At 41.7% G+C, this 19797-nt stretch overlaps 1 protein-coding gene across 5 annotated transcripts in view; it reads left to right on the top strand.

The window, feature by feature from the left end:
- The window catches only part of npy8ar (neuropeptide Y receptor Y8a), a 33975-nt gene that overhangs the window by 11672 nt on the left and 2506 nt on the right, over positions 1-19797 (top strand). For 2 of the 5 annotated variants that reach the window (XM_015031805.1, XM_015031804.1), the window contains exons 2-4: positions 16057-16440; positions 17053-17294; positions 19508-19705. In XM_015031805.1, the coding sequence (XP_014887291.1) occupies positions 16141-16440; positions 17053-17294; positions 19508-19705 (740 nt within the window). In that variant the 5' untranslated portion in view covers positions 16057-16140. Of the gene's footprint in view, positions 1-12494; positions 16441-17052; positions 17295-19507; positions 19706-19797 lie in introns of those variants that run through there. The other 3 variants (XM_015031806.1, XM_015031803.1, XM_015031807.1) reach the window with 3 other exon arrangements.

Here is a 19797-nt window from a genome sequence, read left to right as displayed (position 1 = left end):
ACCAGAGGACACATGCAAAATGCAAAACTTAACTCACAGTGTCTCAGTTGCACGCTGCAAACTCATGAATTAGAGAGGCCGTTGGGTTCTGGCCGTGTTTCACCCCCCGATCTCTGATAGAGCCGGTGGCTGTCAGTGAGGCTGGTGAAGGGCTCCTCATGCCTCTCTCTGATGATCAGCGGGGTGTGGGAGGATTGTTCTAGTTACTCATCAGCTCATTTCCACTCCATTAGGTAAGGCAGAGAGCCTGCGAGTGAAACAGTGGAGCTCAAAGTGTTACGACGGAGCCAGTCTGAGACCAGGCAGGACGGCGTAAATAAATGCTGTGTCACAGCGTTTGCCTTGCCGTTCCACTGAGGTCCTCTGGGATTATTACCCAGATCACTCTACTGTAAACATTACAGATGTAAATATGGAGATTTTTATCAGAAAAGTGTCTGTATTGTCTAGCCTCTCTACTAGTTATACCTTCCTAGTACCGCTTCACCTTGTATCTTTGACCTGATGAGCTCCATGCCTTGTTATTATATTTGTCAGCTATTTATTTCATTGGCTATAGCCTATATTGTGGGTCAATCATGCTGAAACACTCAATGTAACATTATATTCCCTCCACCATGCTTGCCTGTGGTTGAATACCTTTATTCCAAATGAAGGTTATCCCACTAAACGAGCTCATTTCTGTTTCATGTGACTATGGAGCAGAAGACCAGAAGTCGCTTTCGCTTGGTGAGGTTTTTGCAAGGCGGCCTTTTGTTTGCTTCCGTCTGAGTCTGCATGCATGGATTCTGTCTGTCTGGAGATGTGGCGTCCAGCATGGAGGGCCTTGGTGTTGACCCTTTTACCTCTCTTACTGCTTAACTCAATTCAAAAATACTTGTTTTATCCAAAAAAGGGAAATTAAATGTTGTAACTCATATAATCCAAATATTTTGAATAGAATAGAATAGGATAACGGTGCTGACTTGATGAAAACAACGTTGCCAGTTCAGCAGGATCATTTGGGTTCTTCAGAACAGCAGGACTATTAGAGACCGTGGTCTAGTTCAATCCACTGGGCTCGTGCCGGTTTGGGTCCAGGTTGTCTGTCTCTCTATGGCAGGTGCTGCTCCACCAGCTGCAGCTCATTAAAGTCATGCCATTTAAATGTCTTATACTTCATTTTATACATCCATGTGTGTTTTGTTTCTCCATGCTGGTTGTTCTGTGAAGATGGCCGTAGTGTTTGGGCTGTTGCTCTCACTCTGTGTTGTGTGTTCTGGTCCATACAATGAGCCTTTTGAAGTCACTTCTCTGGCTCTGTGGCCTGGTTATGGCCGTGTTGTCTGAGTTTTAATGTTCATGTGTGTCGTCCTAATCAGCCAATAGCAAAATACTTTTTAAACCTTGTAGACACTTCTAATCTTGTGTCTGATCCCGCACAGGAAAGCAAACACACACATGATATTTGATTTCAAAGGTTTGCGATGCAACATTTTCTGATCATATTCCTGTTTTATTTGTGGCAACTCTCACCTGTAATGTAATTAAAATCTGCACTGTTGCCTCACGCTGTCGCAAGATGTAACTGTTATTAAAAACAAGGTTGTTGTTTTTTCTACATATTTTCTTAAAATTATCTCTATGTTGTCACAGTATAAGACACATAATCTGTGAAAAATGTACTAGTTGCTCTGCCTTCTCTCAGTATTCTTGGTACTAACTGCAGAAGTACACACAGAAACAATAAATCAGAGCTGAGAGGAGGGCCTTATCACTGTCAATCACTCTCATGTACATGCTGCTCACATGCCACCCCCCTGCTCTCTGCTGCGCTGCAGCTGGTTCACCCCATCAGAGCATGCTAGGTAGCATGGCCACAGATGATAGCAGTTTTCCTAACGGTAAGCTGTAATTTCTTATCTGCCTTTAGCACATTGAGCAGCGCCTACCTGAGGTTGATTGACCCCTCCTGCTGCCTCTGATTGATTGTTTTTGAATGGCAGCATTGAATTTCTTCAGACAGCAGTTGCTTTTGGAGGAAGTGCAGAAGCTGGATCTATTTTTCACAGATGATCTCTCTCATGCCATCCTGTCACAACATGCCGACAGTATTAGCAAATATGGAATTTTTTTATTTTATTTTATAAAAGTTACTGACTGCAGCTTTAACTTCCACTGCTGCTCAGGTCTGAGCTGCTTTCAGTCAGACACACCTGTGTCTCTGAGAGCATGAAGAATGATGCAGAGGATCTTTCATTCCACCTGCCAGTCACTTCCAGACACCGTGGCTCCACTAAAACACAGGAAGTCTGGGACTAAATGCTGGTTGAATGAAACTCGGTCTGTCACACACTGGTGCTGCACAGCTGAGAGAAAGTGGAAAGGAACAAACAGCAGGTTTCACTTTAAATTTTTAGGGACTGCTGGTGTCATCAGAAAACTTTGAACCTGCTGAAAGCAATTGTTTCTCTGAAAAGATTCTGTCTGTCTTAAGCCTTGTGTTTTGTGTGTTTTGCTTTCATAATGTCCCACAGACTGTCAGTGTGGAGTCCTCCCCTACGGTGTGTGAAGATTTTCTTCATCTCTTTATTGATGCAACTCCCTCTGTCAGACTTCAGTCCTTTCAGCTCATGATTCTTCAGTCTCATAACCAGATATTGCTGTTTTTGCAAGCTTGAGGCCAATGTCTAATTGATTTTTTTATTTCATAATCTGTGAGAAAAACCAGCTAAGAGTCTATCTGGAAAAAGCGTAACATTCTTGAGGTTTTCCAGTCTGGTTTTAAAACCTTCCAGGACTAAATCAGCTCTTTTAAGAGTCTTTACTGCTATTTTTTTAGCAGTTGACTCCAGCTGTGTCAGTCTGTTATTCTTGTGCTTTTAGTTTTAGCTGCTACGTTTGACACGGTGCACCATGAGCTTTCATTTCCCCTCATCCTAGCACAAAACTTTTTGTCGAAAAGCGTTGGCCTATTTTCATTAAGCTAATTTATTTTCGGAATTTCAGTTTGCACACTTTTATGGAAACACATCCACTTTGAATCAGCAGCTAAAACACAAAAAGTCTGGGACTAAATGCTGGTTGAATGACAACTCAGTCTGATACACACTGGTGCTGCATAGCTGAGAGAAAGTGGAAAGGAACAAACAGCAGGTCTGTTTGTTCTTTATGTCTTCAGATTTCACTAAGCTCTGCTGTTTCACATCATTTTCCTCATTTCACCTCACTGGCTGCATGAACATTTTAGGGTCAGTTTTAAAATGATTTTATTTACTTTTAAATCCACCAGTGGCCTTGCCTCACCCTTCCTCAGCCTTATAGGTATTGAATAGGGGTGTAACAGTTTATTGATACAAGACTATGTCTATTAACTTATATTATTAATCCTTTCAACTGTATATGATGGAGTTGTTGTTAGGCTCATAGAGCAGAGGACATGATGTGGGTTAACCAGGGCAGTCAGTCCTCTGGTTGGAGCCCCTCACAGCTCCTCCCATCTTCTGTTCTGTTGAATCTGTAAAAACATGTCTAAGGGTTTGTGCCTCGAGTGCAAAACTGTTTTTGTGACAAGCGAGGCCGTAATGTCACCCTGAGGGCCTGTGTGAGCTGGTGACATGGTGGAACTCGGTGTCGTATTAGATGGGAACAGCATTAATCATCCTGCTGTCCCTCTGTGTTACCAGGACATTGATTCTCATTTGTCTTGCTGTTATGGCAACCAGCAGGAAATAAAAACAGGACAAAAAAACAAAAAAATCACAATTATTCATTTGCGACCTGCAGTGATCAGTGACCTGGGTTTGTAGGACTTTGTAAAGTTTGATCTTATTTAATTGATTTGATTTGATTTAATTTCTGGTTTAGTTCATACATAGTTAGAATTCTCCATTTATTCATTCATACATGGACTAACTCTGCTGTAGCTGGTGATAAAACTATTTATCCCTGATCAGAGTCAGATTGGACAAAATCAAGGCTATTGACAAGAAAATCAGATCCAGAGTTTTCCTCCCTCTTGTGTTCAGCGTTTTTCTTGGATTGATCCTCTTACTGCAGCTTCACCTGTTGTACGATTCTCACAAATCTAGAGGCAAGTACTCTGGGTTAGCTTACTGACCTGATAGCCGCCTTCAGAGCATTGTCAATTTTACTCCAAATTGGTGCACCATTCAATGCAAATGTAGATGGTGGTCAGATTCATTTTTGTTGCAGAACTCTTTAGGAGGATCCAGACGGAGCGTTCAGACGGTTGTCAGAACCCTTGGCAAAGATCGTTTCCAGTTCTGTGATAATACTGCATGTTAAACCAAAGAATTAAAGATTTTTACATACAGTAGCTGTGTTGCAGGCCTGTCTGCCTCTTCCATAGAGCTGCATGCTTTACATTGAAAAGGTGATCTTGTTGGTCTCTCAGCTGTGTGTACAAGTGTGGACTTTATCAATTTTGTTGTAAAACAGGAACCCTGACAATCATATTTTATGTGTAGAATGACCACACATGTCAGACATTCAGATATTGACAGAAAAGAAGTGAATAGATGGAGAGATACCTGACAGGATTGCAAAACTTTTGGGAACCACCAAAAAAAGTATTTCCTGTTTGCCTCAGCTCACCGATTCATTTAGAAAGTGGATCAGACTGCTGGCTCAAGGCTCCGACACGACGCCGCAGGAGGGCAGATAACTAAATAGGAAGATCTTTCTGATGAGTGGCTGTTTGATTTCTCAGTCTTGTTTCTGTCGTGTGGGTCTGAAACCCCCTGAGGTCATTAGTGTTTGATTTTTGCATTGCATGCTGACTGCTTTCACCAGATCCTTCAGGGCAGCCTTCTTCAAACATTTACACATCCACATTTAATCAGCACTATTTAAAAGTCGGCACTATTTTTAATTTATGTCGAAATGGGGCAAATTTTGTGCGAAAATCTGGTCAATAATGGATGAAATGCTGCAGATCTGTAACCACGCTGCATCTGCGATAAACAACAGCCTGTCCAAAGTGATGGACAGTGACAGTCACATTCAGTGAGCGAAAAAGTGCAAATATGCCATCTGTGTTGATATGACGAGCGTGGAAACTGAGCTTCTGCTCGTATTTATTACTTCTTGTCCTTGAATTTGTCCGCTCATTGGATCTTTTGGACTCCCTCCTCCCACCCGCCATGTGAACCACGTCTCCCTCAGGTTCAGGCGGACGCTTTGGTTCCCAACACACACAAAACCTTCAGGATTCTTCAGCCACTCTGATCGTCTGTGTTTTCCATCATGGTGAGGAGCTGCAGCCTCTTGGCCGACGGCATGAGGAAGCGACGACGTGACGTTAAAGCGATGGCGGTCACCAGAACACACCCACAGAACGCTCCGTTTCAGCATCAAGTGAACCACGATGTGGTTTAATCCAAAACAGATTAAAAGCTCCACTATCAGGCTGTCCCAGTTCCACACTCACACAGCTGGAGTTATTTATATCTCTGTAGTCTTGCACTACAAAAAAAAAAAAAAAAGGCATTCTTGGGCTTTTGGCTATAAATGCTTCTTGTGGTCTCATCAGAGAGCAAAGTAATAACTGGCACAGATGTCTAAAGCCGAATCTTCTGATTATCCTGTTTTCAAAGTGGTAGAAACAATCTTTATTGTTCAGATAGTGAAGGATAGTTGTTTAAAGAAGCCAGTTGACTTCCTCAATCAGCTCAGTCTGTCATGTTGAAGGACGTAACCGGACTCTGCCAAGACCAATTGGAAATAAATCGACCACTTTTCTTCAATGGACAAGAAACAAGCTGAGCTGAGGCTGTAAAAGCCAAATACCATCAAACTGGCAGCCAATCAGCTACTCATACGTCATTTCAGATTTAAACAATGGAACAATTCTAATGAAAAGGAAGATGGTAATTCTTTTCAAACATCAGAATAAATTACTGCATGTCAGTGTTGGCTGTTCAGCCTGTAGGGACATTTTTCATCCTTTCTGGTTGCATTAGTCAACTCCTCATGAGGCAAGTCAGATCCAAGTTATAATGTTTCATATTTTTAGCACCACAATTGGAACAGTTTCTAAACACCATCAATAAATTTCTGTGAAAAAAAGCATCAAGCCACATGTTTGACTTGATGATATTTAATTAGAACTAGGCCTGTGATTGGCTCCTTTAATGTTTAAGTGATTTTCAAATGACTGAAGGTAAAAACACCAGAATATTTCCTTATTTGGGGATTTTGGATTAGACTAGTCCATTATATTATGAGGGCTGCACAGTGGCACAGTTGGTAACACTGTTGCCTTGCAGCAAGAAGGTTCTGGGTTCAATTCCCTGCCCCAGTCTTTCTGCATGGAGTTTGCATGTTCTCCCTGTGCGTACATGGGTTTTCTCCAGGTACTCCAGTTTCCCCCCACAGTCCAAAAACATGTCAGGTTAATTGGCCTCTCCAAATTGCCCCTAGGTGTGAGTGTGTGCATGGTTGTGTCTCTGTGTTGCCCTGCAACAGACTGGTGACCTGTGCAGGGTGACCCCACCTCTCACCCAGAACATTAGCTGGAGATAGGCACCAGCAACCCTCCTGACCCCACTAAGGGACAAGGGTGTAAAGAAAATGGATGGATGGATTATATTATGAGTATTGGAATTAAACCATTCCATGGTTGTTGCCATGTTGGAAGGTAAAGTCTGTCCCAGTTTCCAGGTGTTTTGCCATCTTTAGCAGCTGTTCTGTTTAGGATGTTCTGTTCTAGGGTCTGATCCAAAGGTTCCAAATAAAAAGCGCTAAATTGCTCAAGCAAAACATAAATCTGTTTTTTTTAATCGCATGTTGTCGATGATCCACAAAGATTCCACCTGCAATTTATTACATGTGGAAAAGTGGTGCAAACCACTGTGTTTAAGTGAGGATTTTGCATGTGTTACTGGATGACTTCTCTCCATAGAAGCTACACCTGGTCTGGAACCTGATTGGTTGTTTCTTTCCTGGAAGAGGGCCTCGGCTGACATAATGCTGCCATCACCTAGTTGTTCTGCTTCTCCTACTGTGAACTTTTTACTTTCAAGACCATCAAAATAATCCTACATCAGTTCATCAGTTTCTTCTTGTTCATTCTGTTCTGTCTTCTCAAACCTCCAGTTAGTCTTAGCAGATGGCCGCTTGTACTGAGCCTGGTTCTGGTTCTGGTTTTGGTTCTGCTGGAGGTTTCTTCCTGTTAAAAGAGAGTTACATGCATGCTCGGTATGAGAGATTGCTGCAGTCGAATGGAAATTATTGTCACTGTGTGTCTGTCCAGGATGAGTGAACACTGTGGAGGCTGTGGTGGTGCAGGGGGTAAAGTGGGACCCATACGGCAGCCTCAGTCCTCGCTGTCATGGGTTCGAGTCTCGGCCTGATGACCTTCCCTCTCTCCCACAACCCACTTTCCTTCTTGCCTCTATCAAATAAAGACAAGTAGAGCCAATAAAATCTAAAAAAAATAGAAGAGTGAATGCTGCAAGTCAGTGACTCAATACCATCTGCTGGGTTTTGTTAGATAGAAATTTTTCAAATTAAATTGAAATAATTGAGCAATCTGTACCATTTGATAACTAGGATCAATAGGAATGGGAGAAAAAAAAATCACACATGAGAAATGCTGGGACAGATTTTGTCTCTTTGCTCTGTGTCGGTTTTCTGGTCTCTGGTTTCTATGATGTTCAGTTTTATAACATGGCACAATTTTTAAATTAGTCGAGGTGTTTTTGTTTTTAGCTTAATGTCATAAGGAATGTCCACAGGCAAGTTGCATTTATCTGTTCCATTCATACATTTTTCCATGCCAGTTTGCACCTGTCTTTCAAATGCAAAAACAGCAAATAAAAAAAAGTATATTTGATTTTTCAGACCTGAATCTGATTCAAACCTCCAGTTAGTCTGAATCTGATTCAGGTCTGAAAAATCACTTTGTGGGTTGTAAGTCTTTACATCTGCATGTCTCCATCCAGTATATTTGTGATTTGTGATGATCGGAATGCACAAAAATACTGGTTGTGCCTGGTTTGGACCTGTTTAAATAGATGTAAACCTTTTAAAGATCAGGCCTCAAAGTGTTTTGCATGTAGGCCAAAATGTTCAGCTGCAGTATTATTTGACCAGAGCTCCTTTCTTTGCAGGTTTTTTGTGTCGCCTGCGTGACTGCAGCAGAAGAGAATCAGAATAGAATGAAGCTGCAGAGTAGAGACAGTAACTGGCAGGTGAAGCAGAGAGACGTGGAAACATGAAACAATCTGAGCAGAACACAGAGAAACATGAAGGAGATAATAAACCCTGGATAAGACAATCTGATTAGATTTGAAACCTGTAATCAGATTGAATCAAATAATGTGCAAATTCTGGTATGTTGAAGATAAAAATAAAATTTATACAAATAGGTTATTAATTAACTATTGAGGCAGAAGAAAGACCTTTCCAAATCTAATTTTTCTCATAATGTGAAACATTTGAATCCAAAACTTAGTCATCAATTTATATGTAGAAGCAAATTACTTTCTATGACAATATGGATATCTTGAATTGTGAACCCAGCGTGGCCAAGCAGGTAGCAAAATAAAGCTTGTTCCAAACAAAGAAGGCTCATTTCAGCATGAACTCTGTCTCTGGTGCTGGATGTTCATTCAGTTAATTTGAGTCGCTGGAAAATATTGTAATTAGGTCAAAGTAGCGTCACTTCAAAGTCAAATTATGCATATCATAGTAAAAGCTGCTGCTGCAAAGTTATTTTTAGAAGAACATTTCTTTTAAAGAGTTACTCAAATAAATGTTACCTCCCACTTCCATTGGTACACAACACAATGGAAACAAGTTCAAGGGAGATGAATGCTTTTTTACTGCAAATGTACTTATGTTTTTCCTGAACACACTTGTTCTGACAGATTACTGCCGAAACAGGAACAGAGCTGCAGCAGCAGCTTCATGAGGTCATTTAAAGTCACGACTAATAGGAAAAACCTAAATACCAAAGTTCACTGTCTGCAGGGTGAGGCAACGTTTCAGAGCAGCAGGCACCTCTGTCCACCTGCATGTCAGAAAAACATCCATGTTTCTTGTAAAATTAAATTTTTAATGTCACATTTTTATTGCATAATTCATTTTTTATTTAAGGATCTGGTATCTTTAGAGGTCCTTATTTTCTTCTAATCTGCAAAGCTACATTATCAATATCATGGTCAGAGTGATTACAAAGGATCTGTAAACTGAAAGGTTGGACATGCCGTCCAGGACGCTGCGTCCCTCAGGTCTTTCCTCAGGTCTGTCATTTGCTTTGACGTTCACATTCTGCTCACCTGATGGACAGGGATCTTTCATCCTGAGGGACACTTTGCTATTTTCTCCAATTCTTATCCACTTTTTATATTTCTATGAAGTTTAAAGTTATTGAGGCAAAGATACCGATAGCTAAACAGTTCAGCTACTGGCTTGATATGGGAAAGGAAAGAAAAGGTTACAGAACGATGGCTATATCCAGTTTGTTTGTTTTTTTCTGTTTCAGTGATGAGAAAGGAAATAAGAACATTTGTGTTTATTTTTCTCTACTTTGATAAAGCTTTGTGGCAGTAATTGTTATTTTGCTGGAGAGCTGATTTATTTCTCTTTAAATGGTCCCACATTTGAAGAGTAGAGCATGTGTCGATGCCAAACAGTTTATCCCGCTATTGACTCCAGTTGGTGTGTGTTTGTTTGACTGGATGATGGAAGTCTGAAGAATCAAGACATATTGGTGATTTAACAGTCTTCACTGAGCAGAGAGGAGCCTCAGTGGTGCTTAAGCTGTTTGGCACAGGCAGGGCGGTGTCTCCAAGTTGTTCATGGTTGCTGCCCAAATCCTTAGCTCTCTCAAAACCTGTGGCACCATTTAGAGCAGGGGTCACCAACTCCAGTCCTCCAGGGCTACCATCCTGCAACTTTTAGATTCACCTCTGCTCCAAAATGTCTGAATTCCCTCACCAGCATTCATTCCTCTCTGCAATAGGCTGGAAACGAGCACTTTATTTGATCCAGGTGTGTTTGAGCAGAGACGCATCTAAAAGTTACAGGATGGTAGCCCTCGAGGACTGGAGTTGGTGACCCCTGATTTAGAGGGAAATCAACAAGTTCTCCAACAATATAAGACAGTGATAAAAAGGCTCATGTTATGGAATATACTGTAAATGTCCTCAGTTTTTCTGCTCAGCATACAGAGGGGTGTGAAAAAGTGTTTGCCCCCTTGCTAATTTAATTTGTGTTAAATTGTGCTAAATGTTCTGGATAAATCATATAACATGAACCTCACAGTGCTGCCTGCTTTATGCAGAGGATCAATCGTCTAATTAGTTTTATGCACATTCAAGATGAGGTGATTGTTTCCACATCATGGTCTCACTGATACAGAATGTCTATTATCCCATTCTTATTCATACTAATCAGTGATATGCATCGTGGTGCATTTAAGCCTTAAAGGTTTAAATCACGGCTCTGGCTTTACTACATGTTCTACCCATACATAACTGGGTTGTCACTGGTCACTCACAAAGTCCAAAAACATGCACTCAATACATAATTAGGTTTTCTAAATTGCCCTTAGGTATGAGTGTATGAATGCCTGGCTGTGTGTTTCTCTGTTGCTGTGTGACGAACTGGCGTCAGTCCACGATGTGAAACGACTCTACTGCCACTCTGCAAAGATTAAGGAGCTATTGAAAATGGAAGGATAGATGATAGAAAATTGTAGGAACAGTGTCTTGTCAATGTGGTTGAAGTGTTAGTCCAGGAATTATGAAAATGAATAAAGGCTCAGTTTGCCTAAAGCAGCAGTGTCCACAGTTGGTCCTTAATGTCCGTATTCTGCAGGTTTTAGTTCTGTTCCTGATGCCACCTCAGCATGTCAATTACAAATGTGCGTGAAACTCAATATTCAGTCAATATTCTGCTCATGGAAAAAAAGAACAACATAATTTTGCAATTGCGGTGTTTCATTTAAATGAAAAAAATGAAATTAAAATGACACATGAATAAGTTTAACATGATAAGTCATTAAGATCGCTCCATGGTTTGCATGGTCTTCTTCATGGTTTGCATCTGGTTGTTGATCATGTGATGTGAAAAAACTGTTTCCATTGCAGTTTTACCTCATCCTAACACCAAAACTTTCTATTGAATTCAAGAATTTTTCAAAATTGTCTAATTTCCATTTAGCAAATTTATTTTTGAAATGTCAAATTGTGCCATCATATAGTACAGTGTTTCTCAACCCCGGTCCTCACCGCCCCCCTGTCCTGCATGTTTTAGGTATTTCCTTTCTGCTACACACCTGAATTGTATCTCTGGTGATTAACAGGCTTCTGCAGTACTTGATGGTCATGCAGTCATTTGAATCAGCTGTTCTGGAATAGAGGCACATCTAAAACATGCAGAGCAGTGGGGCGGTGAGGACCAGGGTTGAGAAACACTGCTATAGTCAATGAAAACACAGATAGTGTTCTGCAGAGGTCTACTACTGAGTCATTATTTGATCCAGGTGTTTTGAGTCAGAGAGAAGGAGAACATGCAGCATGCTGGCCTTTGAGGACAGACTTTGTACACTCCTGAATTAATGTGTCTTATATGATGCTAACATTCACCTGTATGAAGATGAACAGAAGAATTGGATTCATTATAACTTTGATTCCTGTTTCTAGAGAAGCTGACAGAACTCCTACCTGCAGTTAGAAGCATCTGCTGTCCTGTGAAGGCCGCTGTGATTCACCACAGCCACCGCTGAGACGTTTCTGCTGCATGGAGTTTGTCACTGTGTCCATATGCAAACAGTCACAGTAAATATTTGTAGGCCGAACTTATTTCTGCACGTGTTATTCATCGGTGCAGCGCGTTCAGGAGTGAGCACAATGAATTTCACAGCTTGTCACCTCCAGAGAGCCGTGCAGCTCTTTGACTCCACTCTAACTCTGCTCTGTTTACAGGAAACTACACTGAGATGCATGAATCACAGCACACAGTCCTGCTCTGTGTTGTGCTGCTCATCCATGTGTTTTCTAGGTGTGAGCCAAGTGGGATATCCCATCCGAAGCGCTCTTGTGGCTTTCATTTGGTGGCGCATAATCCTGTCCTGTCACAGTTGCAAAGTGGAAGAATGCAGTTCTCCTGGTTGTGGAACATGTTCATAAAAATAATACAGATGCCACTCAATATACTAAACATAGGGAAACTCAGAGCACTGTGTAAATGCAGTGGATTGGTTGAATATCCAGTATCACAGGTGTGTGGTTTAGTAACTGGACGAAAACCTGAAGCTCACAGCCATTTGAGTTAACCCTGAAGCTCAGAGTTTTCTGTCATTGACTTTGAAAAGAACATTTTGGATTTTTGCAATCTAGAGTATTTGTCACAATCTGCCCTTCAGTTCCTTATGAAAAAGAACCTCAGCGTTCTTATGGGCATCAGTAGCTGTGTTTCCATAAACCACACAGTGTTCCGCAAACTGAAATTATTAAAATAAATTTTGTTAAAGACAATTTTAAAAAGTTTTTCACTGGGATGAGGTGGTTTGTCAGCCGTATCAAAATAGATGTATTTTGTAAAACTGCAATGGAAATGAGTGACATGATTAACAGAGTTCATATGTAACAGTTTAACACTTAGTGTTATTAAGTGTTAAGTGATTAACTCCAGACAGATTTAGTACTTGACAGAGTCAATGTACCAATTCTCCAAAAAGATTTAAACTCTCTCTCTCTGGTTTGGACCCATGCAGACACTTTAAACGTGTTGAAATCAAACCTGAGTGATAATTTGGGCATGCTGGGTTTGCTGTGCATGGTACGACACCAACACATTCAGATTCTGTGCACCTAGCAATAACTGACACTCAGTAGCGAGACACATGCCTAAAGCAGCACATTTAAAAATCTATTTTTATAAAAAGCTCCAACCATAGTCACCACTCAGATTCAATGTCACATGTCTGTACGCCTAATTTCAGATCAGTCCCATCAGGTCTCCACAGTTCAGATCCTCCAGGTGACTGAACATGCTCAAGTAAACAGGATTGTGTGTACATGCTGTGTGCAGGAACAACAGCACGGCAGATAGCAGGATTTCTGATGAATGTTATCTGGGGTGGGTGGAAGCGAGTGAGTCAAAGCGGAGGAGCAGCAACACCTGTGAGTGTGTCTCATTCTTTGGCAGCTCCGTCCCTCGGGGGCCACAGCGAATGACAGAAAAGATCGAAAATGCAGCGACAGACGGAGCTCTGCACACACGGAGGATGGCAGCAGCAATGGTGACAATCAACTGATTGCATTCATGCATATGTACAGCACTGGGGAAACAAGTTCTTGTGACAGGAAGTAATTAGGTGAACCACGTCATTCAAAAGCTTGTAGAACCAATCTGAGCTGTAGTAACTGTCGTTTTCTCTCTGACTTGATTAGTCTTCATGCTGTGCTGTTTTGGACATTTGGCTCTCTCCTCATAGAATAATGTTTCAGTTCTTCGTAGGTGTCAGATATATCAACCTTTACAGGGTTGTCACAATACTAAAATTTCAAACTTGAAACTGATACTGAGAAAGATATTCAATAACATTTTATTGGTATTGATAAACCATGGGAAATGGTATATCAATGATATTTCCCATGGCTCCAGGAAATTGGAAAATCTTTTATGAAGGAACAGGGTTCTTTCTAGCTAAGAGCAAAAATGATGAGTAATCAATTATGAATGCATGATACACTTTTTCACTTCCGATACCGATATTTCAGATTTAGTATCGGTCGATCCCGATCTGATACAGAAAAGCAGTGCTGAATTGACTTAAAATGTTTCTTTTTTTTAACACAGACACACATGTACTGAGTTACAAATTTATTTTTTAACTCTGCACCACAACAGCACACTGAAATACACCAGTAGCTTCTCAAGTTTGGTCAACCAGGTTGAGGTTCAGGCAGCTTGTCGCCTGCTGATTCCACTCAGCCTCTTCACACAGCATCATCAAATCAAAGTAAAGGTTTAAACTCACTGAGAGAGTTCATCAGTATTTCCTCAGCACTGACTCTCCTCCATAGAGGGTAAGACCGGCCTGAAGTTCAGATGCATCCTGGCTGTCTTTTTAGTCTCCCCAGAGCATGAAGCCCTGCCGGGTCCAGAGGGTAGCCAGGTTCTTCTGTCAGGATTTGAGAAATGAAAGGACCCAGACAAAGATCTTCATGAAGTAACAGACTAATAAAACAGGCAGGCCGTGAGGTGAGATGTATGAGGGGAGAATCCAGCACAGAACCCATGAACTGACAGGTGTGAATGCACAATCCGTGTTTCCTTTAGAAATGTGCAGAGATCTTCATTTGTATTTTGCTAATGTTGCAAAAACAGAATTTTGCAATTACGGTGTTACCATTAATTAAGACATGAAATTAAAATCACATGTTTAAGCTTGTTCATGCTGTACGTCATTAAAAGTCATGGCAGTGACGGATGTAAACAGTTACATGAGTTGTATTCATAATTTAGCCTCATCATCTATCAGCCAATCAGAGGAGACGTCTGTGGTTTATTCAGGCATTGGGGCATCAAGCTCCTTATACAGTATATATGTAGCCAGAGATGCAGGAAAAACATTACAAACATAAACAATAACATGCATTGTTATGCACACAATAAGACCAGAAAGAGTAAATGTACCTCTGACTTTTGATACATATAAATTGATCACAGATAGATGTGTTTGTTCCCTATGGAATCAAATGAAATTCCCTCTACATGGAAATGTGTTCCTGGACTGAAGGGTTTGCTCTGCTATCAGGAAAACAACCACAGGATCGTCTCCAACTCGTCTCTTCTGATCAGGTTTTCAGCGACCCATGTAACTGAAATTGGCTTTAGATTGAAAGCATTTCTGTGAACCTCTTCTCACAGATGTTAGCATGAATATTTCTATTTTCTGTGCCTTTGGGCACTTTTCTTTCATGTCTATATTCTTGGCAGCCACTTGTCCTCTGTCTGCCTCAGACGTGTCCCTGCGCGTTGCTGCAGGAGCTGATTTGGGATTACGGTTGGAAATCGTTGCCTCAAAAGTTCTTGAAATACTTTTGCTGACAGTCAAACACTCTTTGCTGATCAAAAACAAACCAAAGCCCACAAACACCAGTTAAAATGCCAGATTTCTGGGGCTTAAAGAAAAGAGACCACGATACAGTTCAGACAGACCCAGGCTGACAAGACACAAGCAGAAATGGTCAAGATAATTACAGCAGTGACCAAACGGAGGAGTGAAGGACAAGGACGTCAGAATAAAGCAGAAAATGAGTCATTTTCTCATCAGTTCTCCCCAGCAGCTGAATAGAGGTTTTATTTGACAGACCTTTGTAATGATTTTCTTCCGTGACATTTGCTCTTTGGAGACCTTCTTCCTGTCCATTCATCTTTGGTCTTTCTTGTCGTCTCTTTGGTGTTTTTTTTTTTTTTTCCATTTGGTTTGAATGTCGCCGTCTGGGCAGCAGACTGCCTGAATCTTCTGCAGCTCTGAAGTAAGCGGACTCCCAGGTCTCATTTTAGATTTCCTGTCAAAGCGACAGGCAGTGCTGGTTTAGCAGACGCACACTCAGCTCAAGTCTTTCTTGCTTCATCTACAAACAGAGTATCCCTGGTGATCCGGGCTGCATAATGTGCCATTAAACCAACAATGCTGTATATTAATGAGTGTCTGTGGGGGCTGCAGAGCGGCTCTGCTGAGAGCGAACTAAAACAGGGAGAAGAGAAGAAGAACAGCATGAGCTAAAATATTCAGTCCCTCATCTCCACTGATCTTCTTCACCTTCTCCCACCTGGTGAGCCGTCCTCGTTACTCTGCATTGTTTTTCTGTTTTGTTGCAGGAAGCTGCTGATGCAGAGCAAATCCACCGGGATGCTAACAGAGAGGAAACAACAGGGCAACTTCTACATTTGAATTTCCGCTTGTGTCGGACATGCTTCTGAAGCTCCATCAGGTGTTCCTGAATCCTGCTCATGACCTGTGCTTCCTCTCTGTTTCCTCCTTCTCTCCTCTCCTTCTCCTCCTGTCATCTCCGTTCTGATCCCCTGTAGGAGTTCAGCTGCAGCCTCAGGCCTCTGAGTTGAACCCACCAAACCATCCCATCTGCTTCCCTCCCCGTCTTCCATCCACCTGCCATGTCTAACGACACAACCTTCTTGGAAGCCACTGATTGGTTAGACACCTCCCAGTGCCCACCCTCAGTAGGCGGCGCTACATTCCTGATTGTTGCATACAGTGCAGTCATTGCAATCGGGTTGCTGGGCAACGCAGGCCTTGTATTTATCATCACCCGGCAACAGGAGTTGCGCAACGTCACCAACATTCTGATCGCCAACCTGTCGTGCTCGGACATCCTGATGTGCGTGGTGTGTCTGCCGGTCACTGTCATCTACACGCTGATGGACCACTGGGTGCTGGGGGAGGCCCTGTGTAAGGTTAGCGGGTCACACCTGATGGCAAGATGGATGCAGCGCTGCCTTCCAAAAGTTTTCATAACCTTTGACCTTTTTCACATTTTGTCACATCAGAACAACAAATTTCAGTACGTTTTGTTAAGACTTGATGTTACAGACCAACACAAAGTGGTGTGTAGTTGTATAGAAGAAGGAGCATATCCCATGAGGGCGAATGTCTCAGCAAGATCTAGAGAAACCATCCATGTGTTTGTCTATAGTTGTATTATCTGCTAGCTAGTGCTTTACAGAGACTGTGAAGTTGGAGCTATCATTTCAGCCATTGCAGAACCTCCCATCACCATTTGCTTTTTTATTCATCCACATAACTCAGTGGATGGACAAATGGTGCCTAGTAGAGAAAATCCCCACTATGTCAAACTGCCACGTCTGGTTCCCCCATCAAAAATCACAGCTTTCCCACCAATTGGCTTCCTCTTCAAAACAGATGATGCAAACACAGAGTAACACAGTTCGCTAAATATAGATTCAACACAAAGTAAATATTGCATCTATATGCAGATTTTGTTTTAGAACTGAATGATTACCACTGAATGCCTTAACTAGACACGTGTTTGTTCTGACCTTGTCCAGGTGACACCCTTTGTCCAGTGCATGTCTGTGACCGTGTCCATCTTCTCCCTCGTGCTCATTGCTCTGGAGCGCCACCAGCTGATCCTCCACCCCACCGGCTGGACCCCCGCGGCCGGACACTCCTACCTTGCAGTGGGGCTCACGTGGCTGGTCGGCTGCTTCATCTCGCTGCCCTTTCTGTCCTTCAACATTCTCACTAATGACCCCTTCCAGAACATCAGCCTGCCCTCCAACCCCTTCAGGTGAGGCTGAAGGTTTTGCCACAGACGGATCTTAATGTGAGATTAGATAAATGTGCATGAATAGAATTGACACAAATGTTCGACACACAGCAGTGAGGCTTTAAAAGAGCTGCTTCATTTTACGTGGAGAAGGACACAAACAGGACATGTGGTCATTTTGGCCAACTTGTGCAGGTGAAAAGCAGGTAAAGTGAGCTTAAAAGAAAACAGTTTTATTTTTGCTTTGACTAAATGTGTTTAAGTCTTGAGTCCCAAGACACTTTTAAGGGTCTAACTGATTCCTTCATCCCAGTTTGACTCAGAATCTGGGTTAAGCACAGATTGTCACGCCCATTTTTTTTATTTCTCAATAAGTTTGAAAAAAACATTTAACATTTTCCTTCCATTTCAAAATTATGTTCTATTGTCGGCCACATGCAATTAAAACTAATTACATACACAAATATAAAAATACAAATATCTGAATATTTTTGCAAGGCAAGACCTGATGTTGATGCTAAATGGATTTAGGTAAGCACAGGGCTGGAACATCATCCTGTCTTCAGCAGTTTTCCTGGGGCATGGATCATTACCTGGCATAACGTGAACAAACTGGAATTGAGGTGGAAGGAAAAAGAGCCTGATGAGGCCAATTTTATGCTCATTAGACTGTGCAGTGCAACACCGGTGATGCTTTCCCCATGAAACGATGTTTGCTCATGCCCCGGATGCAAACTAAGAACACGTTTCAGAATTTGAGGATACCTCCTGGCACACACAACCAGTGAGAATTACCATGGGGAGTGAAGAATGGGCATGAAGTAATAATTATAGCAGTGGCAGTCAGAAGCCCAACTTAATCAGACCAGGAAATAGCAATTCAAATGAACCCAGGCTTTAAGGAAACTTTCAGGATCATTTTTCTTCTGTGGTTAGTGAGTTGTGTTGAGGATGAACAAAGAGCCATGCTGGCTGGTTGAATAAATAAGGGTAAAGCTGTGCTGCTTACACATGGCTCACACAGCAAGATTTTTATTCTGATTTTAGACCCAATTCTACCCTTCCAACAATCTTGCAGAGACAGTGTTACTTATTATCTTAGTGGCATTTTATAGCACAATCAAGTAACTATGTTAAGTTCAGTTGTAAAAATGCTGCATGTATCAAATTTGCAACATTGAAGTTAATTTTAAAAGAAAACTGACTTCATAATTTGACATCTTGAAATTGGGCCTCTGCCTCTTTAAATATTCCTGCTCTTTTTAAACTCCAACTTCAGGAAGTCATCACAACGTGGCTCCTCCGTTAACCCTTCAACAACGTTTTTACCAGATTTGCTCTGAGAAATAGCTCCAATGATGTGCTCAGCAGAGGTGCAGTTTCACCAGGTGTTTGCTAATTGCTGTTGGCTAGTCTGAAGGAGCTGAGTGGGTTTAGTCATGAGGGAGGTCTGCTCCGTGAGGAAGCAGAAACTTGGAAACTGCAGCTCCAAGGTGGAGCTGCACCTCAAAGGCGGGACTAGCTCCACCCTGGTGTTCTCCACAGCTGAATGGTTGCCATGAAAATTCAAAGATTTCTTAAACATGCATGAGGAATAAAAGCAAAACTCCAGCTATGTTTTGATGAGGGAATAATATCATGACATGATATACATAACATAACATGATGTAAAGCTCAAAAGAGTAGATTTAACATGAAACTGTCCCTTTAAGATGATCTAAGGAGATATTTCTGCTGTGTGCTATTTTAACATTTTGAAAATATAGCATATACAACATGCACAGTGGAAACCATCTTATCACTACAGCAGATGCTAACATCCAGCATCTTTCTTATTGCTGCTCTTTGGGTTCCAGCCAATGAGTGCCAAGGAAAATGAATGATGCGTCTGGATTGGTTGTTATTCAAACAGCAGTCAGTAGTGTGTCCAATAGCATCACGCCCAGGTCCCAAAATGCATTTTCGTTCAAATATTTTAAATATGCTGTATTAAAAAACTTTTTTAACAGGTGAATATATAAAATATTTGATATGTGTATGATTAGGTGAATCTGAAAATTCTGAACCATGAATACGCAGCGTAATCATGTTAGCCTGCACCACTCCAAGGGTTTCTGATAACTTCACTTCAGTACTAAATCTGGACTAACCTTTTGACCTTGCCACAAAAACACCTTTTCTTAAAGTTTATATTTTGAAATATATTTTTTATTTTTTTTCCTAACATGTCTAAGGGACCATTTGATCTGCATGGAGTTGTGGCCGTCAGACAAACATCGCCTTGCCTACACAACCTCGTTGCTGATCTTCCAGTACTGCCTGCCTCTCCTTTTGGTGTTGCTCTGCTACCTGAGGATCTTCATCCGCCTGAGACGCCGCAGGTCACACAGCTACACTCTCCCTCATGCACTTCAAAAGTCTTCTCACCACAGGTGTCTTTCAATCCACTGCTTTGACACCACGTTTTTGTTCTCAGTCGACACTATGTATGTCTCGTATTGTTGCGTAATCCTGCCTGAGGTGA

Source organism: Poecilia latipinna, unplaced genomic scaffold (genome assembly GCF_001443285.1).
Source record: "Poecilia latipinna isolate Pla-1442-1.1 unplaced genomic scaffold, P_latipinna-1.0 Scaffold218, whole genome shotgun sequence".
NCBI classification, from domain to species: Eukaryota; Metazoa; Chordata; class Actinopteri; order Cyprinodontiformes; family Poeciliidae; genus Poecilia; species Poecilia latipinna.
This window is presented reverse-complemented; position numbering and strand designations above follow the sequence as displayed.